Source organism: Anopheles coluzzii, chromosome 2, assembly GCF_943734685.1.
Source record: "Anopheles coluzzii chromosome 2, AcolN3, whole genome shotgun sequence".
NCBI classification, from domain to species: Eukaryota; Metazoa; Arthropoda; class Insecta; order Diptera; family Culicidae; genus Anopheles; species Anopheles coluzzii.
In genome coordinates, this window is record NC_064670.1 from 109,290,118 (window position 1) to 109,306,924 (window position 16,807).

The 16,807-nt window shown below is 45.9% G+C and overlaps 3 protein-coding genes across 7 annotated transcripts in view; all 3 read left to right on the top strand.

The window, feature by feature from the left end:
• The window catches only part of LOC120953004 (uncharacterized), a 218,831-nt gene that overhangs the window by 115,943 nt on the left and 86,081 nt on the right, over nucleotides 1-16,807 (top strand). The gene's annotated exons all lie outside the window — the stretch shown is intronic.
• Nucleotides 4,719-12,286, top strand: LOC120948981 (FAS-associated factor 1). Of its 2 annotated transcripts, none has more exons than XM_040365891.2 (12): nucleotides 4,719-5,204; nucleotides 7,082-7,447; nucleotides 7,748-7,816; nucleotides 7,900-8,227; nucleotides 8,322-8,661; nucleotides 8,740-9,150; nucleotides 9,251-9,381; nucleotides 9,749-9,897; nucleotides 9,974-10,128; nucleotides 10,199-10,335; nucleotides 10,421-10,896; nucleotides 10,979-12,286. In XM_040365891.2, exons 2-12 carry the CDS (start codon nucleotides 7,409-7,411, stop codon nucleotides 11,057-11,059), a joined length of 2,316 nt encoding a protein of 771 aa, XP_040221825.2. In that variant the 5' UTR covers nucleotides 4,719-5,204; nucleotides 7,082-7,408; the 3' UTR covers nucleotides 11,060-12,286. The 2 variants fall into 2 exon arrangements, with proteins under 2 accessions (XP_040221825.2, XP_040221826.2); XM_040365892.2 differs by lacking the exon at nucleotides 4,719-5,204 and adding an exon at nucleotides 5,323-5,454.
• LOC120948312 (rho-related BTB domain-containing protein 2) overlaps nucleotides 14,247-16,807 on the top strand; it is a 36,965-nt gene continuing 34,404 nt past the window's right edge. Inside the window, exon 1 of one of the 4 annotated variants that reach the window (XM_040364512.2) lies at nucleotides 14,247-15,375. The gene's annotated coding sequence lies outside the window, so the exon portion shown is untranslated. The remainder of the gene's footprint in view (nucleotides 15,376-16,807) is intronic. The other 3 variants (XM_040364511.2, XM_040364515.2, XM_040364514.2) reach the window with 3 other exon arrangements.

Sequence of the window (16,807 nt, forward strand, 5' to 3'; positions counted from 1 at the left end):
CAGCCGTACACTCAAGATATCACAGTTCATTTGAACTGTCGCGCAAAAATGGTTTTTCAAAATACCGTTGCACCCTCTCAATTCGTTGAATTGTTGAATTTATCAGCCGTACCGGCGAACTCGTTCGACGAGAAATATTCGTCGCTCATGAGTGGACAGGGTTGTACCACTAGGTTGGCCAGTACAAAATCAATACGGATTTCTAATTTTTGATCTAGAGGGCTATGAAATGAGTGAAAATGAGCGTCGTGGCGAACGTTCCCAGGAATGAACGAGTTCGCCGGTACGGCTGTATAATGAACATGAATTTCCCTAAGGAGTTGATGTTCCTCAGATAATTGAGAGACATGTTACCGTTCCGTATGACGAGAATATATTGAGCAGTAGAGTAAAGAATGGAGACCCCTGTGTTAATCTTCTAGACCAGTGATCGGCAAAATATGGCTCGCCGGCGGCTCATTTCCTTTTATCATTAAATATTTTTATTAATTTTTATTGACCGACAACGGTTGTTGAGCCAAAAAAAGAAAAGTAAATGTGCTGCGTAGAAATTGTGAAGAAATTCGGCGTAGGAATTAGCGTAGGAATTAGTGTAGGAATTAGAGCAGGAATTAGAGTAGCAAAATTAATAGAATTTGTACAGTGATTATTGATAATGCAACATACGCGCTCACAGGAAGCGCAGCGGGTCAACCTTCTTTTCTAAGAATTTCTTCTACGATTTTTTTTATCAATATCGTTTCGAAACTTAAAGTATCACCGAGGAGAAGAAACAAAGAAAGGGAAAAAATGAGCAAAAACGCGATAATCTCTAATGATAAAACTTCGTGTACCCGTAGAAACTGAGCAAGGCCTATATAAGCAACGTTGAAGTAACGAGTCTTAATGTCGTGTTTTGGGGTCAATGTAGCCAGTAGGCTCAAAGTAAAAAACATACTGAATGTCGAGCAAGTTGTACTAGCAAGAGAGGAATAGCAACTAACGCCACCGAGTATCACGTATGTGTATCTACCCTCTGTGTAAGTATATGAATGTGTGTGTGTGTGTGTCTGTGTGTGCCTGTGTGTGTGTGTGTGCCTCTCTCTCTCTCTCTCTCTCTCTCTCTCTCTCTCTCTCTCTCTCTCTCTCTCTCTCTCTCTTTCTTTTTCTCTCTCTCTGTGTGTGTATGTGTGTGTGTGAATCTGTACCCTGTGCAAGGGTATTTGAGAGAGTGCGTACGTACATCCCACCGTGTGTGTGTTGTAGTATTTCATCCTATTCATCGTTTCCTTCCTATGCGTCATGTAACGTTCTTCATCAAAGTGTGCGTCCGTCGTCTTTTAGTCGTGCAATTCCAATTGGAGTAAGATCGCTCATGCTATAGATCTTGTGATCATAGAAAGTGTCTCATTGAGAACATCCTCATGCATAAACTCCTCTTCCCCGTATATATGACGGGGTCACTGCGTGTGTCTGTCTACTGATCGTTCTTGGTGTTTGGTTCCTTCTTCACAATGTACACATATGCACCAAAAGAAAAAATACAAGTTAAGCTTTTTATCTATCACTTCCAGGAGATTAACACCGAGCTGCAACAGTGTCGAAGGTAGTAAATCCTTTGCAGTAGTAGTACGATAGCAGTAGTCGTCGTCTGCTGTTTATAAGCAGCCGACAAAAGCACATACAAACACGCACGCAAAACGCACGACAAAATCAACGCAAAAATCATTTCTGAAGCTGTTCTCTTCCTTCCTAGGTGAGCCTCTCGCGAGCAACCGCATAAGATGTCCAATATTGTAGACTTGATGGTAAGTAGTAGTAGCATCCAGCAAACGCCTCGTTAAACAACAAGGTCCAGCTTATTTGATCACGATCATGCCAAATTGCTGCACAAAGTAGTATTTCTTGCTTGAGTCGTTAAGACTACGTTTAGGAATCGTTCAATGCATTAAGTGACACTTGGAAATTGACCGCAGGGTTGCATTTGTTTCTGGTAGTTTTATTTACTTGTGTGTGTAAATATACCTCTGCATGTACTTTCCTTAATTTCGACAGGCCCTAGCTGACAGCGACGATGAGGACGAGGATGTATTTAGATCAAATTCAATGACGCCCTTCCATATGCTTGTAAGTAAAATGCCTTAGTTTAACAGCATGGGTACACTAGCTGGTATGACCTGTGTACTCATGCTTTAACGTTTACAAATACTCACGAATCGTAATATTTTCATTCTTGAACTTCCGGATTCTAGGTCGCTATAAACCGGATGCATCGTCAAAGAAATTCAAGTGACCATCGCACGGCTGCCAGATCCAGACTGTCGTACAATGCGAGCGAACGGTGCTGCTGTAATTGCCACCACTCGAATGCTGGCAACAGCACCAATGGACGACAAATGGTTGTATATCAAACAGCTGACGATAATACTGACGAGCCGTGTTCGTCGGCCCACCGCCGTTCCAACCGCCAGCCCTCTTTAAAGTATGTACTGTCACCGAATTCGACCGATCACCGTAGCATGGTACCGTCAAAGAATGCAATCCAACTGGTCAGCAGTGATGGCAGAATCGTCAACAGCAGCCCAAAAAAATTTATTGAAGAGTCACATGAAAAACATGATAATTTTGATGCAAGATTCGGTTATTCACCCATTTTTGGGTCTTTCGGTTTCAACATGACCATGTCAAGCTCGGAGAGAACAACACGAAAGATTATTATGTTTAATTAACATGGCTTTGCGTAGGGGGACCTGTTATAAAAATGCAACACGAGAGAAGTCGAGCCGCGTTTAAATGATATTGTTGTGGTCCGATCAGACTTAGCCTTTCTGTCCACCTGGGTGTGCCACTCACCGACAGCAGTCGACGGCTGTCGTATGATGTGTGCGTGAAAGGATAAATAAAGTTTTTATATGTTATGTCGATGCAAAGTGAATCGTCTTCGCCGTTGTAATTACGTCCATGCATCCGACATAAAAGATATCAAAAGCCTTTTTGTAATGAAAGCTCCACAGCTTCATTGGTTTTGATCAATAGATGGCGTATTACAACTCATCATTATATTGCTATCCTTTTCTTGCAATGTGTTTCGACAAGTTTCATCTTATCATGACCTATATAGCCTTCTAACTTTCTAAGCAAAAATCTATATGAATACGTCAGATACGTGGGTATCAACACCAACGGCCATTACTCAAAACTCACTTGCTTCAGTGCTGGTGGTTTCCGTTGGAGTTTAGTATTTAAACAAACGTATCGCCGTTCTAGTTCTAGCGATGCATAACTTCAATGCGAAACCATACAACAGTACAGAAGAAATGAGAAAGCTCTCCTCCAAGCGATGAAGCTCAGCTAGTTTGGGGTATCCCACCAACAGATGATAGCGCCACCAGCTTTTTTTGCTATTTTTAGAATGCATGAGTCGTTTGCCGTCTGCTAAACGAAGTCTTTCTATATTCCGTTTAGGTAGAATGCTTGAGTCGTTTAGAAGCCGTTTAGTGGTCGTTTAGTGGATTTGTGGCACTTGGGATCTGTATAAGTTCCTGATCAATTCCAGGACAGATTCGTAATTGGTTCCAGAAATGGTGTGGGTATGGCATCAGTTTCCGGTATGGGTTTGGAATTTTAGGATCAATATAGGATTGATATAGGAGCTGCTTCAAGACCGGTAATGTTAAAGAACCAGACTCTCTTCATGTACCCCAAGGATGTGTTGGGCTTCTGGGTCGTCCGTTATATAAAAAATAAACCTTTCTCCCGACTTAGGATTTTGTTAGGGCTCAACCTGTTGGCCCGATAGATCGCCGCTGCTGACACTCGATGGTAATGGGTCGAAATAAGAAATTTCGTACACGTAAAAGGATACCTGCTGAACGTTAATGTTTAGCAGTGCTTGTCGAAATAAAATGGAATATAATAGTTTGATTGTGTATATACCCCAAATAGCTAAAATTGCTTAAGCAGCTAATTTTGGCATGCTAAAGATCGCTACTTGAATTCGCCTTTTGCAGAAGATAAACAGCATCAAAGTTCCAAGTGGTTTTTCTAAATAGCACTTAAGCAGTTTCCTTATGCCACGGTGCCAGGGATTATTTTTCATTGTGTTCCATTTTCAAGCTAGACGCCATCATTGAAATGAACAACACAATTTTTTGTTTTCTTTATGTGCATGTTTATTTGAGAACTGTAAATGTTCATAACGTTCATGGAATTTTAAATACTTAACAGTTAAGTCAAACCCACTTCACTAAATATTATTACTTCAAATAACTAATCTATCTGGAGCACAAACCACAAGACGGCGTCAGTGTTTGACACTTTGATAAGAGCCACCTTGTACCGATGTCATACATTAAGTACACGGTACAGTTACAGTACAGTTCGGTACACGTTCTTAACAAGCTTTAAAGTTCTATCATGAACGCTGGTATTATTCTGTTATGTTTGTGTAATTTAAAAAATCTCTATAACATAGTATGCATGGTATAAAACAGCAGCTCTAAGCGTTATAACGCCAAATATACGATCGCACTTTTGAAATAGTAGAAATGAATTCAATTCAACTCATCAATTCAAATTCAAACCGCTCGGCTAAGCACGTGCTGCTGCCGTTATCCGCCGGGCAGCTAAACGTCAAACCTGTGTGTGGCTGTCAGTGGCGACCGTACCCAAAGAAAGAGACAGCACGAACCATCGCAAAAAGCGTATTGTCATTTCAGCCTATTCTGTGTGCGCGTGTGTGCTTGCGTGCGCCTGTGTGTGAGTCAGAGCAAAAACCGTGTAACACACATGAACGGGCATGACGGACGAGTTCTTTATCGTGCGATATTGTGACACCAACTGAAGACAGACGGATCGCGGAAGTGAGGCTAGTGATAGATAGAATCAAGCCACACACCGTCCGCAAACCCGTGCGGAAGTTGGTGAAGCTTTTCGTTTATTATTTTCCGTCCGTCATCGTCCGTGTCGGGACTGTGGGCACTGTGCGTGTTTGAGTTTGTGAGTGTGTCTCTGTGTTTGTGTGTGTATGCATGCGTGTGCGCTCCCTTCATCGAACTCTGCCCCAGCTCTCTACGACGTCGTCGTTGTGCCGTTTCATCGCAGTAGCAGCAGAAGCAGCAGCAGCTCGCGCAGAGCAATAGACACACACGGGCAGGGTGTGTGAGAGTGTGTGAGCAGCACCATTAGCCCCCACAAACAACAACGACGACGACGACGACGAGCTGGTAAAATCATCCGTTCCTCTTTGCGTTCCCTTTTTTTTTGTTTGACACAACGTTTTGCATTTTCCATCGTTGGTGTGTTTGTGTACAGGCGTTTTCATTGTGATTTGGTGTCCAGTTTTTCGGTTTCGAAAGGTGGCTCTCAGCTGAAGCGTGGGGACTTCAGAGGAGGAAGAGGCAGTACGGCAATACGGGGAAACGGCATGTTTGCACAAGGGTGTTGCGACCAGCTGAGCTAGAGCGAGAGAGAGAGGTAAAGAGTGGGAGAAGAGCGAGTGGTTGAGGAGGAGTAAAGGGAAATCTTAAGCAAAAGGTAACAAAAGGTAACGACGACGGTGCCTCCGTCAAAGGCAGTTTAGCTGTTTTTGTGCTGTAACTTCAGGCCAGGTCAGGCCAGTCAGGAGAGGTAGCGGAAGGGTGGAAGCGAGACAGCAATTACAGTGTGCTACTACAAAGAAGAGCCCTCTCTGTGCCTGTGTGTGTGTGAGTGTGAGTGAGAAGAAGCAGTCGAACAGCTCCACCGAGAGACGTAATGATCTCGTGTATTGTGAGGCACAAACAACGTGAAAAATCAACCACCCAACCTCCCCCCCCCCTCCTCCACAGCGCCCTTCTTCTTCTTCTTCCTCCTCCTATTTTACACCTTGCACACTGTCAAGGTAGCAGTGAGGAAGTACAAAGCGGAGGTGTCTGTGCAACCCCACCACAAACAAAGGGCCGCAACAAAAAAAAAGAAACAACGAACAGTGAGAAGCGAATCTTTTCGTGTCACAAAATCCGCGTGCTTCGATCATTTTGGTTTTATACACTTGGCGAGCTAGAGCGAGACAGTGAGTGTGTGTGTGAGAGCGAAAGAGAGAGAGAGAGAGAGAGGTGATGTAGTATGAACAGCACTACTACTAAGCACAGCAAAACACATCTTCATTCCCCTAAATAGAAACGGAAAAACAAAATCGTTCCTCAGTACTTGTTGGTGGTGGGTGAGAGGGGGGAGTGCGATGGTGGGTGAGGATGAATGAAAAAAGGTGTGGGGAGCGGGGGGCTTCGAGTGGGTTTCGGAGTGAGACAACAATTTCCATTACAATTGCCTCATGGCTGCTGGCTGCCCTCCCGTGCGGCCTCTCCCCCTTTCATTCAGTCTCATAACCATCCCTTCCTCCGCCCTTCCCTACTCTGTGGTAGAATTATGCTCTCTTCGAAACACACACACACACACACACACACACACACACACGATGCGTAGTAATAGTGGCAGCGAAATCATCGTGTCCTTCCCTGAGCCCCAATTTTCACTTCCCTCTCCCCGTGGTGGCGGGCACACTGGCCAAAGGTCACTGCATCTCTTTCACGCGTACGCCCGCTGGCTAATGCGTCCCACAATTTACGCCGTCTCGACAGCGGCAGCGAATCTGCTGCTTTCTATCTTGTTTTCTACTACTTGCGCCACCGTGCGACACTGCCAGCGACTGAATGTCTGGCTCTATCAGTTCCATCTTTGTAGGATGCTACGTATATGTGTGTGTGTTTGTGGGGAGGTAGTTGGAGACTCACATGTGTAGCAGAGCATCCATCCTCTTGAGATGCGCTGCAGCAGAAATCAAAGTCATTGGATAAACCCCTTTGGCAACCCGCAAGCAACCGAGCAGCGGTCACTGCGAGTCCGCCGTCTTGCTGTTGATCGTTCTCGGAGGTTCCTTCTATACAATGTACACACACACACACACAAACGATAAAACACAAAATAGCGCACCACTTGAAAAGGGAACAGTGTCTTGTGTTCGCATTAAGCGAAATTCCATAGCACACCAACGAGTTAAGCAAGTGTGATTAATTTGTGGGGTTTGTTTTGCTGTGCCCTTTTTTCCCCCCTTCACTTCCAGGAGGTTTACAGTGAGCGGCGCTACACAGTCCTGCGTACAGGCGACTGTGTACGGTTGACAGGATTATTGGCTTTTTTACCGGCCCGTAGCACCCGCAGCAGTGGCGAAGGAAGCAGATCCCTGGCAGTAGTGGCTCCATAGCAACGTGAAGCAGCAGCAGCAGTAGTCGTCGTCGTACAGTTTAGAAAAACGGCCGATAAAGGCACGCGCACGCACGCAATACGCACGACAGAATCGACGTAGGTGGTGCCTTCTGGTGGTGGTGTTCACTCCCTCCCCCCTCTCCCCCCGCTTGGTGTGGCTCCCCCGGAGCGTAAAGTGCGTAAGATGTCCGAAAATCGGGACGAAATCCTCGCCGACTTTCAGGTAAGTGCAAACGCCACGAGCCGCGACTGTGGCGGTATGGAACAAAGACAGCGGGACGGAATCGTGGTGCTAAATTGGACCACCAGCACACCATTGCCTTTGTCTTTATTCTCGGTGCGCTTAAATTGTGCCACTTTCGCCCTCGGCGTGCCGAGTCAGCGTTGTTTATTTTTACCACACACACACACATACACTCGGGAGGGGACATCTTACCGCTTCCGCTGTGTGTGACGCATTTGGTTCTTGTGGTGTGTTGCCCATTTAAATTAAATTTCCTCTGGCGTGTGGTTTCTTTCACAGAGCATAACGGCCATCGACGATGTGGCCGAAGCGATATTTCACCTGGAAGCATCGAACTGGAATTTGATTGTAAGTAAGAGTGTCTTGCTTTACCTACTCCCCTCTGTTCGCCAATACTAACGAATCCGTCACTTTCCGCACGGCCACCACAGAACGCGATACAGCGTGTACTGCCACAGGATCCGACGGATCATCACAGCACGCCAGCCGCCGCAACCGTACCGCCGGCGTACAGTGCGAGCGAGCGGGCCGCCAGCAGCAATGGCAGCGGCGGCCCGGGTGCGGCCCACTCCTCGTCCGCACTGTTTGGCGGGGGCCGCAACATGGGCCTGTACTCCAATGACCTCAACTTCCTGGAGGAGCTGCCGGACGTGGAGGAGCAGATGACGGCGCCCTCGTCGCCGGTGAAGCCGCTTAACTTCGGCAGCAGGAGGAACGTGGGCCTTGCCAGCGGTGCCGCGTTTAACATTTCAGATGTTGGTAAGGATGCGCCCCCCGCGGACACAGCAAAATACATAAAAAAGTGTAAAGGCAAAGAATAATGTCCCGTTTTTGTCGTGTGTGTTTCCTCCAGGTGCATCCTCTTCGCGATCCAGCAGCAATCACGACATCCGCGCCGGCACACTCAACTATCTCGACACGAAACCGGTCGAGCTGCTGTTCAACGTGGCGTTTAAGAACGAGCAGCATCAGATCAGCATATCGAACCATGCGACCGTCGGTGATCTGAAGGCGAAAATCTTTGACAAAACGCGCGTCCCGGTGTGCCGGCAGGCGCTGAAGGGCTGGGAACCGGGCAAGCAGCGGGAAACGGCCAACCCCAGTACGCCGCTGAAGGCGCTCAACATTGTCGGCAAGGAGGTGAACCTGAAGCTGACCGACCTTACGTCCGACGGGTTCGTCGGGGATGTCGAGTGAGTGTTTGTGGGAAGAGGAGAGTTGAAGTTCGTGCACAAATGCTAACTAATGCGTTCTTATCTTACGGCCCGCAGTGTCGATGTCCATCCGGCGACGAGCCAGCAGACGTACGTGCTGCACATCAATGTGCAGCCGAGCAACCAGCTGCTACACCTCAACTTTCCCGCTCAGCAGGACATACTGTCGATCAAGAACCACGTGTACACGGTGACGGATATACCGGTGCGCCACCAGGTCTGGTCGGGATGGCCGAGCAACATCAGCAACCATACGACGCTGGCGGAGTCGGGCGTCGGCCAGGAGCACAATCTGCTGCTCAAGCGGGCCGACGAGAGTATGAACAAACCGAGCAACAACAACAACAACAACAACAACAATAATAACAACAACAACAGCCATCTGTTGAACGCGCTCAGCAGTGCGGGCACCAGCGCAAACAACAGCCACAGCAGCAGCAGCAGCAGCCGTCACATGATGAACTTTGGGTAGGGTGTCTGTGTGTGTGTGTGTGTGTGCATATGTGCATTTTAAAAGTGCTAATATGTTAATCAACGTGGTGTGTGTGTTTGTGCTACCTTTCCACAGCGCCGACAGCTTACAGGCCATTCCAATCGACTCGGAAAGCAGCGGCGAAGAGTTTGAGGATGCGTCCGACTTCAACAACGATGACGATATCTTCACCGAAACGCCGATCATCAATCAGCAGAAGCGTTTAAGTACGTAGGGTGAATCAGATTAATTGCTTTTATTGATTTATGATTTTGGCAACGTTTTTATCGCATAGTCCGTAATAATTGTTATATTTTATTGGATTATGCAAAAGGGATCGAAGAAAACTCGGCTGAAATGTAGATGATTTATGTTACTTTTCTGTTTATAAATTAAATAATTAAGAGAACAAGCCATCAATCGCCTTCCGCATGATGCAATAGCGTAGAAATTTGCATCAGACAAGTCAACGTGTAAAAAGGTTGTGTTAGGAGTAAACTTGTGGGCTCGCAGGGCTTATTGCTCGCAACAATGGATAGATTTAAGATAGGCGATGATATATGTAACAACTATTGCCCATCATTTCCATTCCAGTTCCGGACAATGTGGATGATGAAACGATCGGCAGCATACAGTTTGTGGAGAATTTCGCCGAGCGGTACGGTCCGCAGCATCCGATGTTCTTCCAGGGCAGCCTGGAGGATGCGCTGAAGGAAGCTTGCCACCGACCGTCGGCTCGAGATGTAAGTAAAAATAGCGAAACAAACAAATGGAATGAAATTTTAATTCCGTTGACCTCCCTTAATCGACCTCCTCCAGCGCAAACTGTTGGCGATCTATCTGCACCACGATGGAAGCGTGCTCACGAACGTGTTCTGCGGCCAGCTGCTAGCATGTGAAAGTATCATCCAGATTTTGCTGGAGCATTTCGTCCTGTACGGGTGGGACTTGTCGTTTGAAAGTAACAAAAATATGTAAGTAAATTTGCGACTACGACGATGAAAGTTGCAGAATAATAGTAAAGCTTGATTCCTTTCCCACCAGGTTTTTATCATCAATATCGGCCTGCGTGGGTATGACGGCCTCAATAACGGTGCGCAACATCCCGACCGATCGGTTACCGGCCATTCTTGTGATATCGAAAAATCGTAGCCAATGCGAAGTGTTTCAGGTGATCTATGGTAGGTGTGAACAAAACCCATAAACCATTCCTTTAGTAAAGCAGCAGCCGCACTAAAGAAAGCTTTCACTCACCTTCCCCCGCAGGTAATGTTGGTGTGGATGATTTGCTGTCCAAGCTGATGGAAGCTTCGGACATGTACAGCGAGCAGCTGAAGATTGAGCTGCGCGAAGAGAACGAACGATTCGCCCGGGAGCAGGTGAAGCTCGAGCAGGACGCGGCGTACCGCGAAAGCCTCGAGGCGGACCGGGCCAAGCAGGAAGCGAAGCGGCAGAAGGAGATGATGATACAGACCGAGCGGCGCCGGCTCGAGAGCGAGCGGGCGGAAAACGAAGCCAAGCGTGAGCTGATACGGGCGAAGGCCCGCAGCACGGTGCCGGACGAGCCGCAGCAGGGCAGCGGCGAAAGCATCACGAAGATCCGGGTGCGCACACCGGCCGGGGACATGCTGGAGCGCAAGTTTACCGTCGATACGCCGCTCGAGCTGCTGCTAAACTATATCACCGCCGAGGGCTATCTGATCGACGAGTTTAAAGTGATCTCAAGCTGGCCTCGCAGAGACGTACGTATTTGGGGGAGGAAGGGGTTGTAGTGCCGAGCAGCATGTGATACAACTGTTTCGTTTTTCGTTTTCCTGCTTTTAGTTAACAACACTGAACCACGAAAGCACGCTGAAGGAACTTAAGCTGTACCCGCAGGAAACGTTAATCCTCGAGGAACGATGATCACCGCATCCGTGAACCGAGCTCGTCCATCCTGCAGCCAACAACGCCGGCAGTGTCAACCATGGAACAGTTTCGTTGAAGCAAACCTCCCCCCCCTCCCACCCCTGTACCGTTTGATCGCGAAACGTAGAGAGTGAGAGTGTGTGTGAGAGAGAACGTAAACTCTTTGTTTTTGGGATAGAAGGCCGCTTTTCTAAACGCTGTCGTGACGCTTTTTTCCATCCTAACCTTTATTTTGTTTCCCATTTTGATTAATACACCTTGGTGTCCTTTTGCTGGTGTGTCCAAGATCTAAATTGATAGCTGCGTTCGTGTGTTCCGTACATATTTGGGGGAAGGATTTTGGCAAAGGCGGGCCCCCCCCTTATCGGCGAACACACAACGACACATCATGATGTGTGAAGTGTAAGACTAAACGTGATGATGCTTCTTGAAAACGCTCCACTCACGCAACAGGTTTAGAATTGATTACGAAAAAGCGGATTCTGTTTTGCTAAACTCACATGTTCGATACTCTTTTTGTCCTTTGTACCGCTGTGCTGCAGCGAGCTAATCCAAACAGCAGCTATTAACGCACTGTTCCTCCATCAGTTTTGTTCTGCTCCTTGATTACGGTTCCTTAGTAAAACTATGTATAAATATATCTGTGTGTGTGTGTGCGCAAACCTGTGTGAATGTAACTCTAACTCTGCACCACCACTCCCCTTTCTCCCAACTTTGTCGAGCCCTAGCGCGCGCGCACACACACACACACACAAGTCGCACTAGGAGAGGATGGGGCAGTGGGCAACAACAGTAGGTTCATGTGTTTAACTCTCTTTAGAATTCGAATTATTCCTTTCGGTCAATCCGGCTCCGTACCCGTTCTCGGATGCCCCGCGCATCAATTGGATGGGTGCGAGCGCGGGAGGCTTATTTGCAGGCTCACATAATATACATATAAATACGTCAGCAGTAAGATTTGTTTACGAATTAGTTTTTTTTTTTTGGGGGATGCGTGTTTTGTTTCCTGCCGTGTCTTCTGTGGTGCTTGATGATTCTTCTCGCCATTCAGGTTAAGAGCAATGCGGGAAGAGTTTTGTAGCTGCAGTGCGCGAAGGAAACTTTAATGCTAGAAAGGAAAATAGGGAGTGAAATGGCAACATCAGAGGGGGGAAAAACAACCACACACGCAAGAATGCAAAAAGGGAAATAATATTGATCTGCCAAAAAAAAAAAAGAGACGCACGACTTGTTGGATTTGTTATTTTGTTCCGAATCAAAAAAATAGATAAATTCATTGTTAATTGTTATTTTATAGAGATCATTGTTAATATGCGGGAATTTGTCCTATATTAGCTAACCTGTACTATTATATTGGTACTGGTACTGGTCGATTACATCAGGAAAAAAGGAGAGGGTAAGTAGTATTTACTTGTTAAATGAGTGTTTATCGAAATGGTCCGTTTAATTCAATTACTTTTGTGCTTTTACATTACTTACCACGCAATATGTATCGACAAACAGCATATTATATTCCAAACAAAGAATATTACATTTTTCGTTCAACTATTTACCCGTTTTTACATTTTAAACACTTTTTAGTATGGGTTTATTGCGTACCACGAATTTGGAAGTGAAAGATTTCATTTTATGCAATTAGCGAGAGTTGTACGCTTTTCTTATTTGTACATATGTTTTCCTATTAAATTAAAGCTTATTTATGATCTTAATTGCTCTATCCAATAATTGGTCGTAAAAAAAGACAGCAAAAATGGGTGACTACTCATAAAGGATATTAAAACGACTTAAATTGAAATTTTTCGGTCGATTAATGTTGATGAAAAACTTCTTTAAATTTATTTTTAAACTGGAGCTTAAGCTTTGTATGCGTCAAATGCTTTCTCTCTGCAATTTGGAGCGTGCCTCAACAAATATTATTATTCACTCACGGCCGTAGTTGGTTCGATTCCTATTCCAGCCATCGTCGTTCCCAAGCGCCACAGATTAAGCTTAAACGACTGGAAAATTGAATATCCATAGAAAAAAAAAAGAAAGCTCCACAGCTTCATTGGTTTGATCAATAGATGGCGTATTACAACTCATCATTATATTGCTATCCTTTTCTTGCAATGTGTTTCGACAAGTTTCATCTTATCATGACCTATATAGCCCTCTAACTTTCTGAGCAAAAATCTATATCAATGGTCGTGTGGTCAGATACGTGGGTATCAACACCAACGACCATTACTCAAATCTCACTTGCTTCAGTGCTGGTGGTTTCTGTTGGAGTTTAGTATTTAAACAAGCGTATCGCCGTTCTAGTTCTAGCGATGCATAACTTTAATGCGAAACCATACAACAGTACAGAGGAAATGAGAAAGCTCTCCTCCAAGCGATGAAGCTCCACTGGTTGGGGTATCCCACCAACAGAGAGCGCCACCAGCTTTTTCGCTATTTTTAGAATGCATGAGTCGTTTGCCGTCTGCTAAACGAAGTCTTTCTATATTCCGTTTAGGTAGAGAACTTGAGTCGTTTAGAAGCCGTTTAGTGGTCGTTTAGTGGATTTGAGGCTCTTGGGTTGGTTCTAAAACATTTTTTTAAAATGATTCTATGGTTTAGCTCACATCGTTAGCTTCTTTTATTTTTTGTCTTCTTTTTGTTAAAATTATTTATTTAGTTTTAACTCAGCCCTTTAATTTTAAACAGATTTTCATTTAGTGTCGAAAAAGATCTCCATTTAGCACAAGTTGCCACAACATGCTGCATTGTGGAGTCAGTGCTTTTGCACGCGAAGGGGCTGAAACAACAGATCGAAGGGATGGAAACACCAATACGAGCATCCGTCACTTTCTCTACAGAGCGTCCCTGTAGCATGACACCTAACTTTTTAGTGCTTAAATTGTTCAATAATAAGCTATATTCATTCTAAAATTCAGTATCGTCAAGAAATATTAATCAAGCGTAGGTTGGCTTGTGTGCGAATATCATCAGACTTTTCTTTGCGTGAAGCAAACGAAACCGGTGGCGCTTTAATTACGGTGGGCACTGTAAGTAGCAAGCAGCTCGTGGGGAGCAGCATGACACGCATCGCAGGTGCCTGGGAGACGCACGAAACATACAGTTGTCTCTCTCTCGCTACCGGCCAATCGGCAAGCTTTCCGAAAGCGGCAAGGGCGAACGCGCTGGGGTAGGGCGCAAGCAGACCGGCGCGGGTGATGGCAGCTATACAACGGGGAAAAAACAAGCGACCACCGTCCCGAGACAAAACAGACCGGTTCCTTCCTTCTTTCTGCGACGGTGTAGTGTCCGACGGTAACACCGGAACGGCGCGGCTCGTGGAAAATAGTTCGGCAAACACAAGTAACAATCGGCGGAAACGGTACAGAAGAAAAGAATAAAGTAAAACCGACGACCAGAAAAGCTCACAGACCCAAGGGTGCTCGTGCGTTCAGTTGGGCTGCTGCTGTGGAAAAACATAGGAAAAAACATAGGCGAAAACAGGAGGTGCTACCTAAAAAAACGGGAAAACGTCCAGCAACGATAGGTAACAAGTAGGCGCAGAGTCAGGCACCAATTGAAGTAAGCAGTGTGGCACTGGTGAAAGGAAAATGTAAACAGTAGGCCCGTACCCGTCCTAAAAATCAGGTGCAGACTGTCCGGAATCTGCAATTTTCCCTGCTGCCAAGAGGGCCAACTTCTTCCAGATCGGAAAAGGGTGCTCCTTGTCTTCGCGAGTGCTACTGCAGTCGTCCTCAGCGCTGCAGCTGTGTGTGTGCGTGTTTTCTTCGCCTGCTGCGCTGTTTGCAGTATTGTTGTTTTCGTACGTGGTGCGTGCGCCCGTGTGCGTGTATGTGGAGATAGTGTGCAATAGTGTGTGCTGTGTCAAGTGCGTCAACCTGTGTGCAAAGCAGGAAGCAAAGTGCATTCGATTTCCTAGGCTGCACAGATCTCCTGCCCCATCCCCCCGCACGGGTGTGTGTTTTTTTTGGTGCATTGTTTTCTTGTTCCTCTCGCGATAGTTTACTTCCTGGTCGCGCTAATCACTCCATCCCGTCTATGCCAGTGAAGGCCACAACGGGGTTTTGCCGAAAAAGGGAAGATAAAGAAAACGGGGTGTCATCATCATCAGTGTGTGTGTATGTGTGAGTGTCTGTTTGTAGTGGAATTGTTATTACTTCCCCGAGCGCGTTCGTCTGCTTCGATGGTGGTCTGCACAGTTTGACGTAGAGCAACGTTTCGGAAGGATACCAAGCATTCCTTAGACACACAGAGTCATCAAAACATCAACGCTCGGAGGTGTCCTTTGGTACGCGCCAGCTGCTGATTGAGGACGTGTAAGTGTATTACATTTCATTGTAGATAGAAACAAGCATGTTGATACAAGAAAAAACGGGACTGCATGTAAACAACGACAAGGGAGGACGGGAACACGCAGGCCCCCGAGTCAAGATGACGTTTCACAATTGTCAATAATTGGGCAAGCAATGGTTGCTTCAATGAAGCGGATCGCAGCGAAGAATCTCTCTAGACGTGTGTAGTGTGTGCTTGTATTGGATGTCCGGAGAGCAATTTTGTGTGCCATTTGAATTATGTTTCTGCTCCCTCCTGAGGAACGAATTGCTTGAAGATGAGGACTTAATTGCTGATCATTGGTGTCCATTAACACCCTCGAGCTGTGTACCGACGAACTGGCAGGCGCTTCGCGAAAACTATACCGTCACAGCCGCCGAGACAGCATGGTGGTAGAATCGAGAATGTTTTTATTGATCCTACGAAACACACGACTCTGCTGTTTCGCTGTAGGATTTGGGAAGTTTTTTTCACCCCCTCCAAACAGTCAAGGGTGGAAAAGCAGCGCAACAGCCGCAACATCTTCCTTCCCACCCGATCAGCAACCGGCAAGTAAATGGCCGGCATCGCATGGAGATAGGCTTTTTGGTCGCAGGCTGCTCTGGGGGAGCGTTGGTTTGAAATTGATTTTTCTGTGCGGCGTTGCGATTATGGTAAAGCTCCGCTCCGTACATGTGCACCGAACACGCGTGGGCAATTCTGGTATTTGTAGAATGTTGGCCAGTCCGTTGTTTTACTTTGGTTTTATTCGATTAGTAATTGCTTTTGCACATTTTGTTTGTGAAAGGAAGGAGAGCTTTTTGAGAGATTGTTATTTCTATATCTCTCGGAATATTTAATTCCAATTTAAATATACTATTCTACCCAAACTGTGAGCATCAGGCTGGATAGCTGGACATCATTCTTTTGACATATCCAGCTTACTTGATGGAACTTCTCTAATTGCTCCTGGTTAGAAGCTCAAAAGTATTGGAGAGACCCGGTGTAGAAAGCTTCTTCTTCTTTAGTCTTGGCCTGCCTTCTTCTTTAGTCGCATCAGCCGAACATAGTCTTGGCCTACCTTTAATAACTAAATGGTGTTGGCTATCAGCGACTTATTGCTGTTAACCTTAGTAGGATAGGTAGTCCTAACCATGGGAAGTACCTACACGGTTCATCCGCAGTTTAAACACTAGCCGGTATGTTGTTAGGTCGTGCGAGTTGACAGGCCCCTTTCCATGAGATAATGAAAGACTTTATCATTTAAGAGCGCATCTTTCCAAAGGACCCTCATATGTTAATTACTTATTGGAAAATTAAAGGTTCGAAATTCTGGATAAGTCTTCTACTTAAAATGCTTATTAGTTTAGTGTTTCCCCAAAGTTGTTTGAATCGGTTTACACTTTTCTTTTTTTCTAATATTGTGTAGAATATCAC